We start from the raw sequence: 16,501 nt of genomic DNA, 5'->3' as shown, positions 1-16,501 counted from the left end.
GTGAACAACTTCCATGCATAGACTACTGTGATGTCCTTTTCATCACCAACATCCATTGGAGAATTTTCTGGTTTACTTCTCGTTGCTCAGGCCGCTAAACTCAATAAGCTCCTTTTATGCATTGGCCAGTTTCACTCTACCATGCAGTCATTATCTACATGGCTACATTTGCTCCTTATCTGCACATAATAGTTAACATTGATAGGAATAAGACTAATAGTTTACACACAAACATAACATACAAAGCAATCGCTAAACATAAGATAAGCTTTCTTTCAAAATCATTCTTTTATAACATTGATATATAAATATCATTATAAATCGATAAGGAATTTAAAAGAAAGATTTAAAGTTATTTAACACACTTTGGAAAATCACTCACATACTAAAACTCCCTTCTTCAAAACACCTAGCTTTAGATTCCTTCTTCTCGCTTAAGAATGACACTTCACTTAGTTAGCTCTTCTTAACAATTTTCAAGATAACACTCATTTTCCTTTGAACTCTTCTCCTATTTATACTAATCCTAAGTTAGATTAGTCATCGCTTACCAGCTCCGACTTAAAGTAATACACATGTAAACCTATTAACTTTTCAAACCATGCTTTAGCTTAAACTCTTACACGAGGCCCATTAAGAAAAGTTAGGAAATTTCCCAAAATTCTTCTAACTCTCAACGTCGAGTTTCAGCTCGTGTTGAACCCCAAACTCGTACTTAGTCTTTCTAGCAATTTCCTTCACCTTGTGTCGTCTTGTTTTAATGCCAACCATTAGAACGCCTAAATTCATAAAACACTTTCTTCCCAAAACTCGTTTCTTAAGTTTTTTTTATCCCCAATTGACCCTTCCATCTTCGTCACGGGTCTCACAGAAAGGTAATGAGATTATTATCATAAACTAATTAGTAATTATAAAAGATATCAAATAACAATTGGTATCATTTGAAATTAAAGAATAATCAACATTAAATTAAATAACAATCGGATGGTAAACCCATATCATTAACAATCCGAAAACATCAAATAACAATCATATAGTGATGAGAGAACAGTCAAATAACAATGGATATGATTGAAATTTAGACAAAAACAAAACGATAATAAATTATTAATCAAATAACAATCAATATGGATTATAATTAATCCATTTAGTAACTCCTTACATACTCAAACACCCCCTGGTAGAAAGTTAGAAACTATATTTAAGTCTCGGTATTTCCGTTCGTCGAGTTTCAACTCTCCTCTACCGCGACGGACTGATCACAAAACATTTAATCCAGGCCTCCGTAGTTCGACTTTGAGGAGTTCGCCTGTCAGATCCAGTCATGGCGGAGGATCTAGTGCTCGACACGGCCATCAGAGATTGGGTGCTGATTCCGCTCTCCGTTGTCATGGTCCTCATTGGAGTTCTCCGCTACTTTGTCTCCAAGCTCATGCGCTCCTCTCCAGTCCCCGATGCCAAAGTCGTACGAGAAGGGTAAATTTTGATTCCTAATCTTCATCATTCGTGACCTTTCATCTTGTTTGTTCCTCACCCAGTTTTTAATTCTGGGTTTCAGGCAAATTGTACTTAGGGCACGGAATTTACGTTCAGCTGCTAATTTTATTCCCCATAAGTCGTTTCGTTCCCGCAGAATTTATTACGGCAATGAGGTTCTTTCCACCCTCTTTTTTTCCCAATGTAGTATGCGATGTATTTTATATCAAAAGGAATGCGTTATGTGATGTGAGTCTGTTATGACATACCAAATTCGCTTCATTAAACATTTTTGGGGAGTAATCGTTTTAGAATATATGTCTATGGTACTTCTTTAATGGCATAAGGTGTAGAAGGTTTAGTTTCTCTCTCGGGATTCAGTTTTGGGTATCAAGTGCAGTCAGAACTCTTATGGGAGCTCTTTATTATTTCTGTTAGTTTTCTAAACTCAGTTTAGTCAAGTTGTTCATCTGTTAGTCATTTTTGTTTGTGATTGATTTATTGAAAATTTGTTACTGCTTCTCCTCTTCAAAGCTTGTAAGTTCTCTGTTGATATCTGAGACTTGATTCAATAATTCAATTTTCATTTCATGGTATCAGAGTAAGCTTTATACAGTTTATGAGATAGGAAACTTATTTACTCTACCATGGGAAAACAAGCACTAAGTTACTAAAGCAGCATTCAGGGTTCGTCATGTAGAGTATTTATGCACTTTCCATAAGGTTTTATAGGTTGTAACGTGTATGATTTATTTCATCCCTGACCATGGTGACATGTGGATGTCGTGTATTGTTTACCAATTTTGGGAATCCATGTCTGAGAATGGTTGCAATTAGATTGTATCTTTTATTTTAGAATGGTTTTGATGTAACTATGATGTTCTAAGTAGCACAGGAGGACAAAGAAACAATCTAATAACCTAGATATTCATATTCCACGTATGCAATTGGCAGGAAAATGGGCTGCTATATGTTCCCAAAGGCCAGGCCCAAAATGCACAAGCACAGATGTTTTCAGATCCAAATATGGCAATGGATATGATGAAGAAGAATCTCTCCATGATTATACCTCAGGTGACTATAGTTGCATGTTTGATGACTATTTTTCATTGATATCACCAGGAGTTCAATTATTTACATTTTTATTAATCCTTTTATGCTAGACTCTTACTTTTGCGTGGGTCAACTTTTTCTTCTCCGGATTTGTAGCAGGTGTGTTTTTCATACTACTGATGCTTTTAAATGCCTAAGGATGACCTTTCTGGTTGAGTGAATCTCCAAGTTATCTAGGTTTATAATTTCTATACTTTTTAGGCGTTAAATGGTATGACTATGTGCTGACACTCATTACGATTTTTAATACATGGGAAACTTTATAAAATTATTTACTATGTCTCTGCTGTTTCTCTCTCGGTCATTTTCTTTCATTTTTTGATAATCCTGTTGGGTATAACTGGTAGAAAAAGTTAACCTCAGGTATATTAACCTTGTGCATTTAAAGCTGTTTTTCTACCTGTTCAAGCATCTCCTTTTTTCTAAAACCCCCATTTTGTTTGCATCTAATGGTGTATTCTCTCCTTATCCTAGCAAAAATACCCTTTCCTCTGACTCAGAGGTTCCGGTCGATGTTACAGAATGGAATCGACTTGAGTACTGTGGATGTCAGCTATGTCAGTAGCCGTTCATGGTATTTTCCAAGATCAGTATTTAAAATTCTGGTGCATGAGTTAATGCCTTCTGAAGTTTTTTTCTGTGTGGTGGGGGGGGGGGGGGGTGGGGGGGGGGGAGTTTTGGTTGGATGATTATCGCTAATAGTTTTGGATTACATGTGCCAGGTACTTTCTAAATTTGTTTGGATTAAGAGGTTTATTCAGTCTCATTCTGGGCGAAGAAAATGGTTAGTCTTTCTGTACAACGATTGCATTTATTTTAACTGTTTAATGTATATATGGAATCTTTTTCACAATAAGCAGCATTTTGAAAGTTCCAGCTCTTATACTGTGAATTATGAGAAAGTAATTCTTGGTGCAGCAATGGATGATACACAGAGAATGATGCAAATGTCTGGTTTTGGCATGGACCCAACAAAGGTAAATATTGTTAGTCTTTACTGCATTGTATTTTGAACTTCTATCTTAATTTGCAGGTTGTCAAATAAGGCTGTTTAGAGTTTTATATTCATTATTTTTAACTCTCTCTCTCTCTATCTTCAAATGAAATTATGCCTAGATTAATACGTGGAAGTTTGTATTAGGAGTTCAAATCAATTTACATGGTTGAAAAGTTTTGATCTTATGCACATATATATACAGACATATATATGTATGTATGTATACATGGATTAGATTGGACACATCGTTTTTTGTTTAATATCTTCTAAGAAACATGGCTGGCTGGATTTCATTTTGTTTTTTATTCTTCTGCCTGAGAAATAAACTAAATTTGTGAAGGAAGTCACACATATTTTAGTGGTTAAGTTTCAAACTTTTGCTCTTAGTACCTATTGTAAAAGGATAGACTTTATTGAGTCTGTATGTTACTTATAAGTGTTGATGGATGTGTGTTGTATCATTCAAAATGAGTATTGACTGTTTGCTTACGCCTGATACCTAGCACTGGTTCTGGATTCTATGTTCTCGATTGTCTGCATTGATTTTTGATGATCTTCTTTTGGTCGAATTTGCAACTTCAGTAATAACTGATAACATAAATTGAATAGCATTTTTGAGTCTGCTCAATTTTGCACTAGCTCACTAGGAGTAGATTGTTGTCATAAATGAGGTTCAGGTTCTCTCTGACCTTGGGATGTGCGTTAGCTTCAGTTTGAAGATCAGAAATGGAGCTTTTAGTTTTTTCACTGATTGTAATTCTTTTGTACCTATGGTTGTGATTGTGAATTAAAACCGTAGAAGCTCTTTGTGAGAGTACTAAGGGGTATTTGTAAGACCCCTAGTTAGGGAATAGTACCTTTATTAGGAGAATAATTGTATGGTTTTGAGGGCCTATTAATAATTGGTTAGTAGGTTGGTTAGGTTAGTTTCCTATGAACAGTAGGAGAGGGTCTGGTGAAAGGTATGAAGAATTTTATCAAGGTTTTCCTAATTGGGGAATTTGGAAGAGGATTCCCAACCCTCTTGAATATGCTGAGGTATATTGTAATTTCTTCTTGTTGTAGCAATATATATCTATATTTTAGTGTTCTTTGTGTTCTTGAGTCTCTTGTTAGGTGGTATCCCAACGATTGGTATTAGAGTTGTTCTTTCCTGGGACTCTGGATTTAGATCAAATAGGTGTTGGGTAAAGAAGATGTTAGTATTTCTGGAATCAATGTAACAATCAATTAAGGATTATCGACAAGGATGTGTAGAAAGAGAGAGGGAAAGAGAAGTGAGGAGAGTAGAAAGAAAGAGGCGAGGAGGAATAAGAGAAAAGAAGAGGAATAAGAGAAACATGAATTGACTCCACAATTTTTGAAAAGCCACCATGAAAGAAGGCATGGTGTATGTTCTAGCAAGCTCTATTCAGAGAAAATCAACATTGAAGGAAGAAGAGAGAGAAGGCGAAGCTGAAAGAACTTCTGGGAATGGCAAAGAGGTACAACCAATGGAAATAAAAGGAGAAAAAGAGGCAAGGAGGGGTACCACGGCAGAGAGGAAAAAGAGAAGAACAATGGTGTGAAGATGGAGGAATCGAAGGAGAACGGTCATGAAGGAGATGGAATGTCAAAGAAAAGTAGGATTTGTTGGGTTTCTATTTAGTATTTTCCATTTTTGCATTTTTCCTTTATTAGTATTTTAGTCTCTATTTATTCACCAATGTAATAGCTTATTATGTACTTTTGATTTATTCAATACATTACATAAAATTATCATGGTATCAGAGCTCTGGGTTGTCTTCTTGAGCCCTAGCCTAGCCACCAAAGTTCCTTTCGTTCTCTGTCTCCGTCGATCAACATAGATGGAGGCAAATCCATCGCCGTTAGGATTTTCTTTTTTTAATTTAGTCATTCTCCCACTACAACACTTCCCTAATCAAACCCGCGCATCAAAGACTACTCGTCGATATCCCCTGTGGCCAATACATATAGATTCACGTTCACCGTCGCTCCTTGGCCTGTCAACCATTCTTCTGTCGTTTGTTTTCTCCTTGCCCAGATCTGGATTGTCCGTAGCTCGAGCCTCTGTAGGGTTTAGGGTTTAGGGTTTAGCCAGATCCTCTGTTGCCTCCCTTCATCATAATTCATAGCCTACGTTCGACCCAGATACGTCGCCATTCAAACTTTTCTTGTTTGCTTGTGACTCTTTGGTCGTGGGTCTCAGTTTTATTGTGATATAAGAAAGAGTTTTGACGTGAGATGAGGAATTCTACCATTTGGTTTAAACCAGTTCAATCGGAATGATTTAATTGGTCAAGTTTGGTTTAGCTGGTTTGGCCTGATTTTGTATTTTTTCAAATAAGTCATTCATGGGTTTGTTTTAGATCATGGGGATCTTTGTTTTCGGCCCAGAAGTTCTTGTTTTGTTCTTCATGGGTTTTACTATAGATCTCTATACAAGGATCTATGTTTCTATCCTAGAAGTTCTTGGTTACATTCTTTGTGGGTTTGTGTTTCTAGCCTAGAAGTTCTTGGTTACATTCTTTGTGGGTTTGTGTTTCTAGCCTAGAAGTTCTTGTTTTCATTCTTCGTGAGTATGTGGTTATATCCTAGATATGCTGATTTCATTCAGACTTTTTCTTCACAATCTTAAGTCGTTCGCCATTCTACCACCTCTAGTTTGAGGGAGGGTGTTATAGGAAATTAGATTTTATCGGGTTTTTTCCTATTTAATATTTTCCATATTTGTATTTTTCCTTTATTAGTATTTTGATCTCTATTTATTCACTAATGTTATAGGTTATTATGTCCTTTTGATTTATTTAATATATTATATAAAATTATTGAAGAGAAGAAGTGATTCTTAATTGTTCGGGTCCATCCTCAATGACCAAGAGAGAAATGGTCGGTGATGGGGACTTGGTGGTAGTGGAAAAGCCAATCAGTGAAGGTAGGAGCATCAAAGAGAAGGGGGCAAACTGATGGAACTCGTAGCAAACAAAACTCAGAATTCGATCTTGTTGATTGAAATAACAGAAAATTAACAATTCTCTGTTTCCCTCTCTTTCAAGGAATAACAGAAAGATTCAAATACTAGCAAAATAATCCATACCCCCTCCCGCCATTTAAATCCTCCTATCTTCAATAACTGCGTCAACGGAGCTGCAATTGTCCAATAATTCTGGACAAACCTGCGATAATACCCTGTCAGACCAAGGAACCCCCTTACTTCCCTTACGTTAACAGGAACGGGCCACTCCCTTATTGCTCTGATCTTTTCAGGATCCACCTCAACTCCATCCCCGAAATAATATGTCCTAAGTAGTCCACCCGAGACTGAGCAATGTTACATTTCTTCCTGTTTGCATAGAGTTCATTCCTCCTCAATACCTCTAATATTGCTCTCAAATGACTCAAATGATCTTTCAACCCCTTGCTGTAGATCAAAATATCATCAAAGAATACTAAGACGAACTTTCTTAGGTAGGGCTTGAATATAGTATTCATCAATGATTGAAAAGTGGATGGTGCATTAGTCAACCCGAACGGCATTACCAAAAACTCATAATGACCCTCATTAGTTCTGAATGCTGTCTTTTCAATGTCATCAGTACTCATCCTAATTTGATGATACCCTGATTTCAGATCAATCTTCGTAAAAACTGTGGCTCCATTCAACTCATCAAACAACTCCTCAATCATTGGGATTGGGAACTTGTCTGGTACGGTTACATTATTCAGGGCTCTGTAATCTACACAAAAACGCCAGCTTCCATCTTTCTTTCTTACCAACAATACTGGACTGGAATAAGGGCTTGTGCTCGACCGTATTACTCCCGATGCTAGCATTTCTTCCACCAGTCTCTCCATTTCTGTCTTCTGTTGATATGCATACCTATAGGGTCGTACATTCACTGGATCAGTTCCCTTCTTTAGATGAATCTGGTGTTCTATTACTCTTCGTGGTGGCAAAGTTTCGGGCTACTCAAAGACATCTGCGAAGCTTTTCAACACTACTGCTACTGACTCCTCTACAGTCAAGACTTCATCAAACAAATCATCCCCTTCTAAGGATTTCCTTCTTTCTAAAGCTCTGCATTCGACCAAAAACCCTTGATCCTTGTCTCCCCAAGATTTCATAAGGTTTTTAAGCTGACTCTTGCCTTTGTTAGACTGGGGTCTCCCCTTATAACAATCTTCTCTCCGTGGTGAGTAAAAGTCAGAATCAAGTTTTTCCAGTCTACTTCAGTTATACCAAGAGAGTATAACCATTGCATCCCCAAAATTGCATCCACGCTTCCTAGTTCCAGCGGCAAGAAATCATCAATAACTCTCCATTCTCCAATTATCATTTCAATGGCTTCACAAACTCCCTTCCCTTTTATAGCCGTTCCCAAGCCTAATATGACTCCATAATTTGTAGTACTTTTCGTGCTTATCTGCAGTTCCTCAACCAAGCTTCCAGAAATGAAGCTATGTGTAGCTCCGCAATCTACTAATACAATGATCTCCTTTCCTAGTAATTTTCCCTTCACCTTCATAGTTCCTGGATTAGATAATCCCACTACTGAGTTTATCGATAACTCCACCACAGTCTGCTCTTCTTGGATAACTTCAGCCACATTTAACTCTTTCTGTTCTGCCTTCTCTTCTTCAATGATTTCATATTCCTTATTATCCCCCATCACTACCAGCATACGTAACTCTCTCTGCTCCTTCATCTTACACTTGTGGTCATGAGAATATTTCTCATTGCAACGAAAACAGAGTCCCTTCTCTTTTCGTGATTGAAATTCGGCATCAGATAGTCTTTTCGTTGGGCCTGTTTTCCGTACCTCTTCGCCAGCCGTTCCTCTCAATGTGACGGTCCTCATCGGCCAGTTCCAATTTCCCTTACTTTCTTCAGAATTCCCAACTGTGCTGGTTTTGCTTCCGCTTCCAGAATTACTCAGTTTCGTCCCCGAATAACCAGAGAGGTTTGCTTCTCGTCTAATATCCTCTCTATTTTCTACTTTCTGCGCGATTCTCATCATTTGTGATAATCCTTGAGGCTCACAGAAATCCATCTCGGCCTGTATCCAAGGCTTCAATCCCGACATGAACGTCTCTTCCACCACTTTATCAGCCAGATCCGACAGAGGTGCTACTAATTTATCAAACAGATTTCGGTATTCTTCCACTGTAGTCGTCTGTTGAATGCGCAAGAATCGACCGTATAAAGATCCTTCCCTTGTTGATCGAAATCGGATCAGCACTCTTTCTTTTAAATTTGCCCAATCAGCGAATTAATCCCGCTCTTCTTGAGACCGATACCAGTTCAGCGCGGGTCCTTCGAAGCTAATTGTTGCCACGGTCATCTTTTCGAAATCAGTTAGCTTATGAATTTGAAAATACCTTTCGACGCGAAACAACCATGAATCTGGATTGTCTCCATTGAAGATCGGCATCTCCACCTTCTTGAATTTGTTGCGGTCGCCGTTAGCATCTTCACTCGTTTTTATTTCTTCCTTCTTCGGTTCGTTTTCGCGAATGGAAGTTCCTTCGCCGTCATCGTTGTTCTTCATCGGAGTACCCCGTATTGATAACTCGGTAATCCTTTCGTTCATCGTGGATCTCTCCTGGGCGGCCGACTCCATGAATCGTAACATCATTTGGTTATGTTTTTCCATGTTTTTCGATATTTCGGTCAACGTTTTTTCGATAATTGGTATTTTACTCATCTCCTTCTTGATGCTTTGAATTTCCTGGTCATACGACTCCATCTTCTCTTCCAACCGAGTTTGCACCATCTTCGGTTACTTCTTCCAAGATCACGCTCTGATACCAATTTGATGGAACTCGTAGCAAGCAAAACTCAGAATTCGATCTTGTTGATTGAAATAACAGAAAATTAACAATTCTCTGTTTCCCTCTCTTTCAAGGAATAACAGAAAGATTCAAATACTAGCAAAATAATCCATACCCCCTCCCGCCCTTAACAAACTTATTTATATGGCTAACCAACCTATCACTCACACGTGTCTCCCTCCTTAACAAACTTATTTATATGACTAACCAACCTATCACTAACCAACCTATCACTCACACGTGTCTCCCCCCTTAACAAACTTATTTCCTCTCCTCCTGTACTGATATAATATTGGAGGTCTAACACAAACATTATCTCAAGGAAGCGAGATGGCAGTCAGAAGAAGAAGAAACAGAAGAAGACGCACCTACCGCCAAGCACATGGTTAGAAAAGCAAATAAGAAAGTCGGAAGAAAAACATGTTGGCGATCAGCTGTGGGGGAACAAAGAAACTTTTGCTGCACAAGGATGCAAATAACGGTTGGTTTTGATGGAAAGAGAGAAATAGTTCATATTGGCGGATGGGAAGAGGAATGACGTAAAGAAGAGAGTACGCCAACAACCATGTGTTCGAAAAATTGAGGTAGAAGTCGAAAGAAGTCGTGGCGGAGAAATAAATAAGAGGTGTTCACTGGCGGCCAAAGAAAGAAGAAGATTGATATCTAGGGAGACCAATTGCGGAAAGAGGAAGTGGAGACATGTGATAGTGGTGGTTGACTTGAGATACGAACGGGAGTTGTCAGAATGTAGATGGCGACGAAGCCGCAAGTGAAGCCGAAATTCTTCACAAAGATGCGTTGAAATTTGAAGAGGTAGTCGATGTCAAGCAGCCAAGAACAAAGAAGAAAGCTTGGAAAGGAGGGGGGAATTTTCGTGAAGATGAAGGAAAAGGAATTTGCTACCAACATGAAGTGTTAAGAGGTGGGGTTAGGAATTACAAAATGTTAAACGGTAGAAAAGAGAAGACAAGGTTTACATGGAAAACCCTAGAATAGGGAGAAAAAACCACAATATGGAATCTCTTTTATTATTTTCACGCATAATGAAAGTTACAAAAGTGGATAACTTTATAGGCTTTAACAAGCCTTAATACAAATAAAGGAAATAAGCTCAGGGTAAAGTAAAATACTAAAATACTCTTAGGGCTATAAACTATCAACAAAGCCCTTTATATCCAACACTTCCTCTCAAGTGCCCCGTAGATATCTATCAAACCCAATTTGATAACAAATGAGTCAAAACTTGGCTTGAGTAACCCTTTGGTGAGAACATCAACAACTTGTTGATAAGATGGAATATATGGAATATAGATATTGTCATTGCTCAGTTCTCTTTTATAAAGTGTGTCAATTTCCACATGTTTTGTTCTATCATGTTGTACAAGATTATAGACTATGCTCATTGCCGCTTTATTATCACAATAGAGCTTCATAGGTAAAACATTGTCTTGGTGAAGATCAGACAACTTTCTTCAACCAAATGATTCTCAAACTCATAGCTGAGGTATTCAGCTTCAACAATGCTTCTAGCGATAACACTTTGCTTCTTGCTTCTCCAAGTAACTAGGTTACGTAGACTAAAGGTACAATATCCAAAGATAGATTTTCTATCAATAACTAATTCTGCTCGATCAGAGTCGGTATAAGTCTCAATGCATTTCCTGTCAGTTTTCCTAAACATTAGATCTTTACTTGGAGACCTTTTCAAATATCTCAAAATCCAATTCATAGCTTCCATATGTTCTTCGTAGGGTGTCTGCATAAACTAACTAGCGACAGACAACATAGGATATCTGGTTTAGTGTTAAATAAGTCAATAAGCTTTTATGTAAACTAAACTTAAACCCTACATCAAAATTAAAAATTGAAAGTTCGATTTTTTATTTTCTGAATTGGAGCGATGCTTAACCTCAGGTGGATCGTGGCAGCAAGACCACTCTTTGGCACTTACAATACCCGGTCGCCTATTTTAGTCGTATGTAAAGGATTCTACTCGTCACTTGGTGGAAATTGCGTTACAAGTCGTCTGAAAGTTTGAAGTCAATTACTTTAATATTAAAAAAGTAATAAAGAATAAAATTAGAATTTTTGCCTTGTTTTTAGCCCCAATATTGTCGGTTGATGGATCTTTTAAAGATACGCATATCTGAAGTTAAAAGAAAAAAGAAAAGCATATTGCTAAAACACATATCCAAGACGTATCTAGATGAATCTGTATCAAATGCATATTTGATACGGATTACATACCTTCCCTCATGTATTTGTGCTTCATAAATTGTGGGAGATACATAGCCCTCTCGAAAGGCTATTAATATTTTTGGTATTGCAATATCGGCATCTTTGGTGTATTCTCATGTGTTTTGGTATCCCAACACTTGTTGTCTTGGGATCATATTAGTCATGCGGCCTGTGGCATTGTTACTTTCAAATTGTTAATAAGGAAAATAAATCTTAGTTTTGTAGACAGCAGGACCCATGCCTTTAAAGTTTCATTATTAAACTCCTTGTGACATGAATATCATACGTGGCAAGAACTGATCCTATCGGCTTTTAAAAACATTTTCTGGTGCCCTCCTGTTGACCCTTTGGGCGCTTGGTTTTGTGGCAATCTTCAATCAATTGCTTTGTAGTTTGACATGGATTTGATATGTTTGGAACTTTAGAAAAGCAGTTTGTTCTGAAGAAGCCTGGTTTTCTTTAAATTAAGCGTTAGAATACTATAACACAATATACCGGAATATGAGATGACCAATTTCTATTTTGGTCAATTGTTTTCTAGTTTTAAGCGAACTAGTATGTTATGACAAAGCCTGGTTTTCTTCAAGTTAAAATTTTGAATATTTCCAAAATTCAGCAGTGTGGCCAATTCCTAGACTACAATTAGGATGCTAGAATGTGGGACCACCAATTGTATTTTCAGTTGTATACATACTAGCAATTTCAGGTTGGTAGAATATATCATCAAGGAGCCATCTGGCAAAAAGAGAATGGCAGGAGATGCCAAGGGGATGTTTGGCAACCAACATGTAATTGAGTTGGGTGGGTAAAAAATTCACTCACTGATTGGGTGCCCACCAACAAGTGAAGAGGTTTATTACTCTTGTTCGTGTTAATTCACATTTCGCACCTAGTTATTTGTGTGAACTTATATTTCTGACCTCGTTATTTGTGTCAACTCCCCTAATTACTCTCTCCTATAATTACCAACTCAACTCAACTCTCCAAAAATAACTCTTAACTAAACACCCCTTAAATGGAAGATCATGATAAGTTTTGGGGCAGGAGGGGAATCTAATTGAGCTTAAAATGGTATCTTTTTTTAGTACATTTAAAATGGCAAGTTGCTCCTCTGCAAATTGGGGTGAATAAACTTTATAGAGTTGAAGTCAAAACTGAAGATGTAGGCGGTCCTTGGCTTGCCGCGTATTGGATCCTTTGTTTGTGATTGACCCTACATTTGTCTGCTCTGGCTGTAGCCTGTAGGCAGGACAGGCTTTTAGTTATCCTGACTTGGTGCTTTCCCTATTGCTCATTGACCTGGAATTGATACTAGCGGAAAGCACTGGAGTTAAAAACTTGATCAAATGCTTTTCCCCCCTCTTCATACTGTTATTATTTGTTTGATTATTTATTTGCAAACTTGTTGGTACAGTGTTCTCAAAATGCATATTGTAGATTCCTTTTTTTCTCCTCTTACTTTACTTTATATTTAAGGCTAGTTTGTTGCTACATTACCTGCTGTGGGGGGTTAAGCACTTCGGTTTGAGTGCCAAAACAACCTTCAAACTACCAAAAATTAGATGAAATATTGAAAACTCAAGCCAAACATCCCAGGCTGAAGAAACGAACTGGTCAAACCAATTATCTGATTGTTTAATTGGCTTGGTCTTGGAGTTCATTGTTTTGTTGGGCTGGTGTGCTAAAACGACGAAATTTATTGGGTGGCCTTTGTTTCCAAAATAAACCTGGTAGTGCATTAAACAAGAGGAAATGCACGTAGCTTCTAGGCTCGAATCCAAGTCAGTTGATATACCAACTGAGAATAATCCCAGTAAACTGTACTGATTGATAATCATTCAAGTTTGTTTATACATATCATTGTTGGCCATCATTGTTCGTCTGTTTGGCCTATTACTGGCCGACCTTGTCAAACCTGAATGTGATTGAAAATGATATTGTATAGCCTGAAAACCATTATAGCAAACCAAACGGATCCAAACCCAAACCGATGGGAGTTTCAATCGGTTTTAGCAGGCTTTTTCGAGTGATTTGGTTTCTTGCACTCCTAGTTGCCTGTGCCCATCTGAGCTAAGTTTCATGTGAAACCTCATCATACAACTTACCATCCTTGGTAATAACGGAGCTCCATCTGAAACATCTAGATACATCAACTAAATATGATTTTCATTGGGATGTGTGAATTGTCAACAATGTTCTAATTGATTTTTAACTTTAATCAATTCACTTTTGAGGTTTTATATGGATCTGCTAATTCTCTGGGTTTTCAGGAAGCACTTTATTCCTTAAAATCCGAACCTCTTTAATTCCATATGCCAACCTCTTTAGTAGGTCAATCATTTGTACGGGCTAGTGGTCATTTAGACCGTTTTTCAAAGTAAACCTGGACACATCTCGATGATCTTTGTTGTCCTATCTATTACTAATCTCTTTGCAAAGAATTAATATAATTGATTAGTTGTTAAGAAACATAATTAATTGATATCACCTTTATGAACACTTGAATTGATCATAATTCAAAATCTTTATTCTGTACTGCTGATCTTGATGGTGTGCATTTTCCTTGGCAGGGTTTGAGTGCCGAGAAAGACAACTTGGACATAGTGCAACATGAATGGGTTTTGCCCAAGTTTGAGCATCGTGCTGAAGCTGTTTTGAGAAAGATTGTCAGCTGATTAGTTTCTGGTTCACATGTCCTCTACTAGTATATTTTCTATGATTATTACGATCTAGGTACTACTCTTTTTTGGGATTGTTGTGAAACATAGAAATCTGTTTTTATCGAACATGGATTTTGTAACATTAAATTATTTTTAGTCAATTAATAGCAATTTGGATCTTTCCAAGTCATGGACAATCAATTTTTATAAAACGATACCGTTAAAATTAGAACGCAATGATGATGTCGAACATCCCTTGGAAGGCATACAACTATACAAGTCTCTCTCTCTCACACACACACACCCTCTCTTAGACGTGAATCAAAATAGAGGTGATATACTGTGAAAGAAAACCAAGCCAGTATGATAACTTTTTCCCTTTTCTTATTATGGGGCATACAAAAGTACTGCAGGACTAAATATTTATGGTCTTATACGATTATCTTGATGTTTCTTGTAACCTACAAAATCATGTCACCGTAACTCCTTTCAAAATTTTGACAATATCCATAAAACGACATCCACAACACATTGTTGGGAGCTTTATTATTCATCGTAAGAGAAAGCGAAAAAGAAGATTTGTGCTGCGAAACTTCCCATAGCAGTGGCTAAAACCGTTTAGTTAATGCTGACTGATTGATCCTTGATTCAAGTATTCCCTCCATGACTCTCCCTGAGAAAAGCAGGCCTTTTCCAGTGGACCAACCTATGTCTCTTCATTTATTGCCTTTCATTTGTCGGAATTATGAAGAGGAAGAGAGGGGAGGGGTCATCATACAATGTTTTAGTGCCCCCCTTGAGATCATCAGCTTCCAGTTGCTTTTACTTTTCTTCTAAAGTTATTAAAGGCAACATAATTGATGATCCCAAAGTTTGATACTTCTAAAGAAGTCATTTCTTATTGGAAATTAAGCACAACTTGGACAACGAATCATGAAAGCAACTTCCTTCCATCTTGCTTGAGTTTTGATTTCATGTGGATGTAATATATATTATAGTTTATATAGGTACATGGTGTGGCCATCATTATACTTCACTTATTCTTGTGCTTTAAATTTCAGTTTTCTATTAGACCAAACATGTTTCGATCCCAATCTGCCAACGTATCCATTTCTATGTCACAATGATGCATTGATGTAATCATTGAAGTTTGAGATTGATTCAAAGAATATCGTTGACGAATTGTCCGATGATTCGTTCATGGTGTATTTGGATTACATTTTCAAATCAAAAGTGTTTAGAAGCCAAACTCAAAATAGATTTTTAAGTATATAATATAAATGAAATATTCTAATAGTAAAAATAATTGTTTGGTGTGGAATAAATTTGAATCGAGGAAGAAACTTGATTGAGTTGTTTGTGGAGGTTTGTTGGAAAGAATACATGACCTCAAACTCAAATGTTTTGATGTATTATTGAAGTCAATAATTTGATTATACGATTAAAATAATTGATCAATCAACAGGTTTGCAAATTATTTCAATAATTCAAGGGTAGTATATTTTCACCAGGTAGTACCAACGAGTTTATATTTTCTAGTGGTTGGATTGAAAATTTAAACCTTATCATTTAAGGTTTAAACTTTAAATTTGGTTTCTGCTCTTGTTTTAGTTTGATCTTTACAATTTGGTTCTTCATTCAAAAGAACATTGCTATATGGTAAAAGTGTTAATAAATATCTAAATTTTATTTTGCATGAATTAATAGGGACCAAAATTTACAATTTGATACAGTTTAAGATGTGCATTTGTTAAAATTAAAAAGGAAAACAGTTTATAAGAATAATTGTACAAATTATTTCTAAAACCCTACAAAATAGCTAACATTACTATTTTCTTAAACAAAGGCTCAACTAAAAAAGTGGCTTCAACACAGATTTGTTAAAATCACATCCTACAGTTTCCACATTTATGAAATTCACATTTATTAAAATATCATTTTTGGAATCGTTTCCATGGCTCAAACTTATTATTTCGTCTAACCATCAATTACTTTCCACCGTACAAATCTTAATCGTTCAAAATGTGAAAATATTTACACCGAATAAAACAACGTTTTTAAAAAAGTCTACAAACTCATAACGTGAAATAACAAAAATATACTCGGATTAATAAGCCACACACTCGAAAAAATGATCTTGTTACGAAGTCTAAACGATCTTGTATCCAATCTAAATAATCTTGGT

The 16,501-nt window shown here is 36.7% G+C and overlaps 1 protein-coding gene across 1 annotated transcript; it reads left to right on the top strand.

Annotated features, from left to right (window-relative positions):
* The first annotated feature begins 1,152 nt into the window (after nucleotides 1-1,152).
* Nucleotides 1,153-14,528, top strand: LOC101220820 (ER membrane protein complex subunit 3). The gene is made up of 8 exons (XM_004139500.3): nucleotides 1,153-1,476; nucleotides 1,559-1,652; nucleotides 2,431-2,550; nucleotides 2,640-2,688; nucleotides 3,064-3,163; nucleotides 3,312-3,373; nucleotides 3,508-3,566; nucleotides 14,227-14,528. Exons 1-8 carry the CDS (start codon nucleotides 1,325-1,327, stop codon nucleotides 14,329-14,331), a joined length of 741 nt encoding a protein of 246 aa, XP_004139548.1. The 5' UTR covers nucleotides 1,153-1,324; the 3' UTR covers nucleotides 14,332-14,528.
* The last annotated feature ends 1,973 nt before the right edge of the window (nucleotides 14,529-16,501 follow it).

The sequence above is a fragment of the Cucumis sativus genome, chromosome 1 (assembly GCF_000004075.3).
Source record: "Cucumis sativus cultivar 9930 chromosome 1, Cucumber_9930_V3, whole genome shotgun sequence".
In the NCBI taxonomy this organism is placed as follows: Eukaryota; Viridiplantae; Streptophyta; class Magnoliopsida; order Cucurbitales; family Cucurbitaceae; genus Cucumis; species Cucumis sativus.
This window is presented reverse-complemented; position numbering and strand designations above follow the sequence as displayed.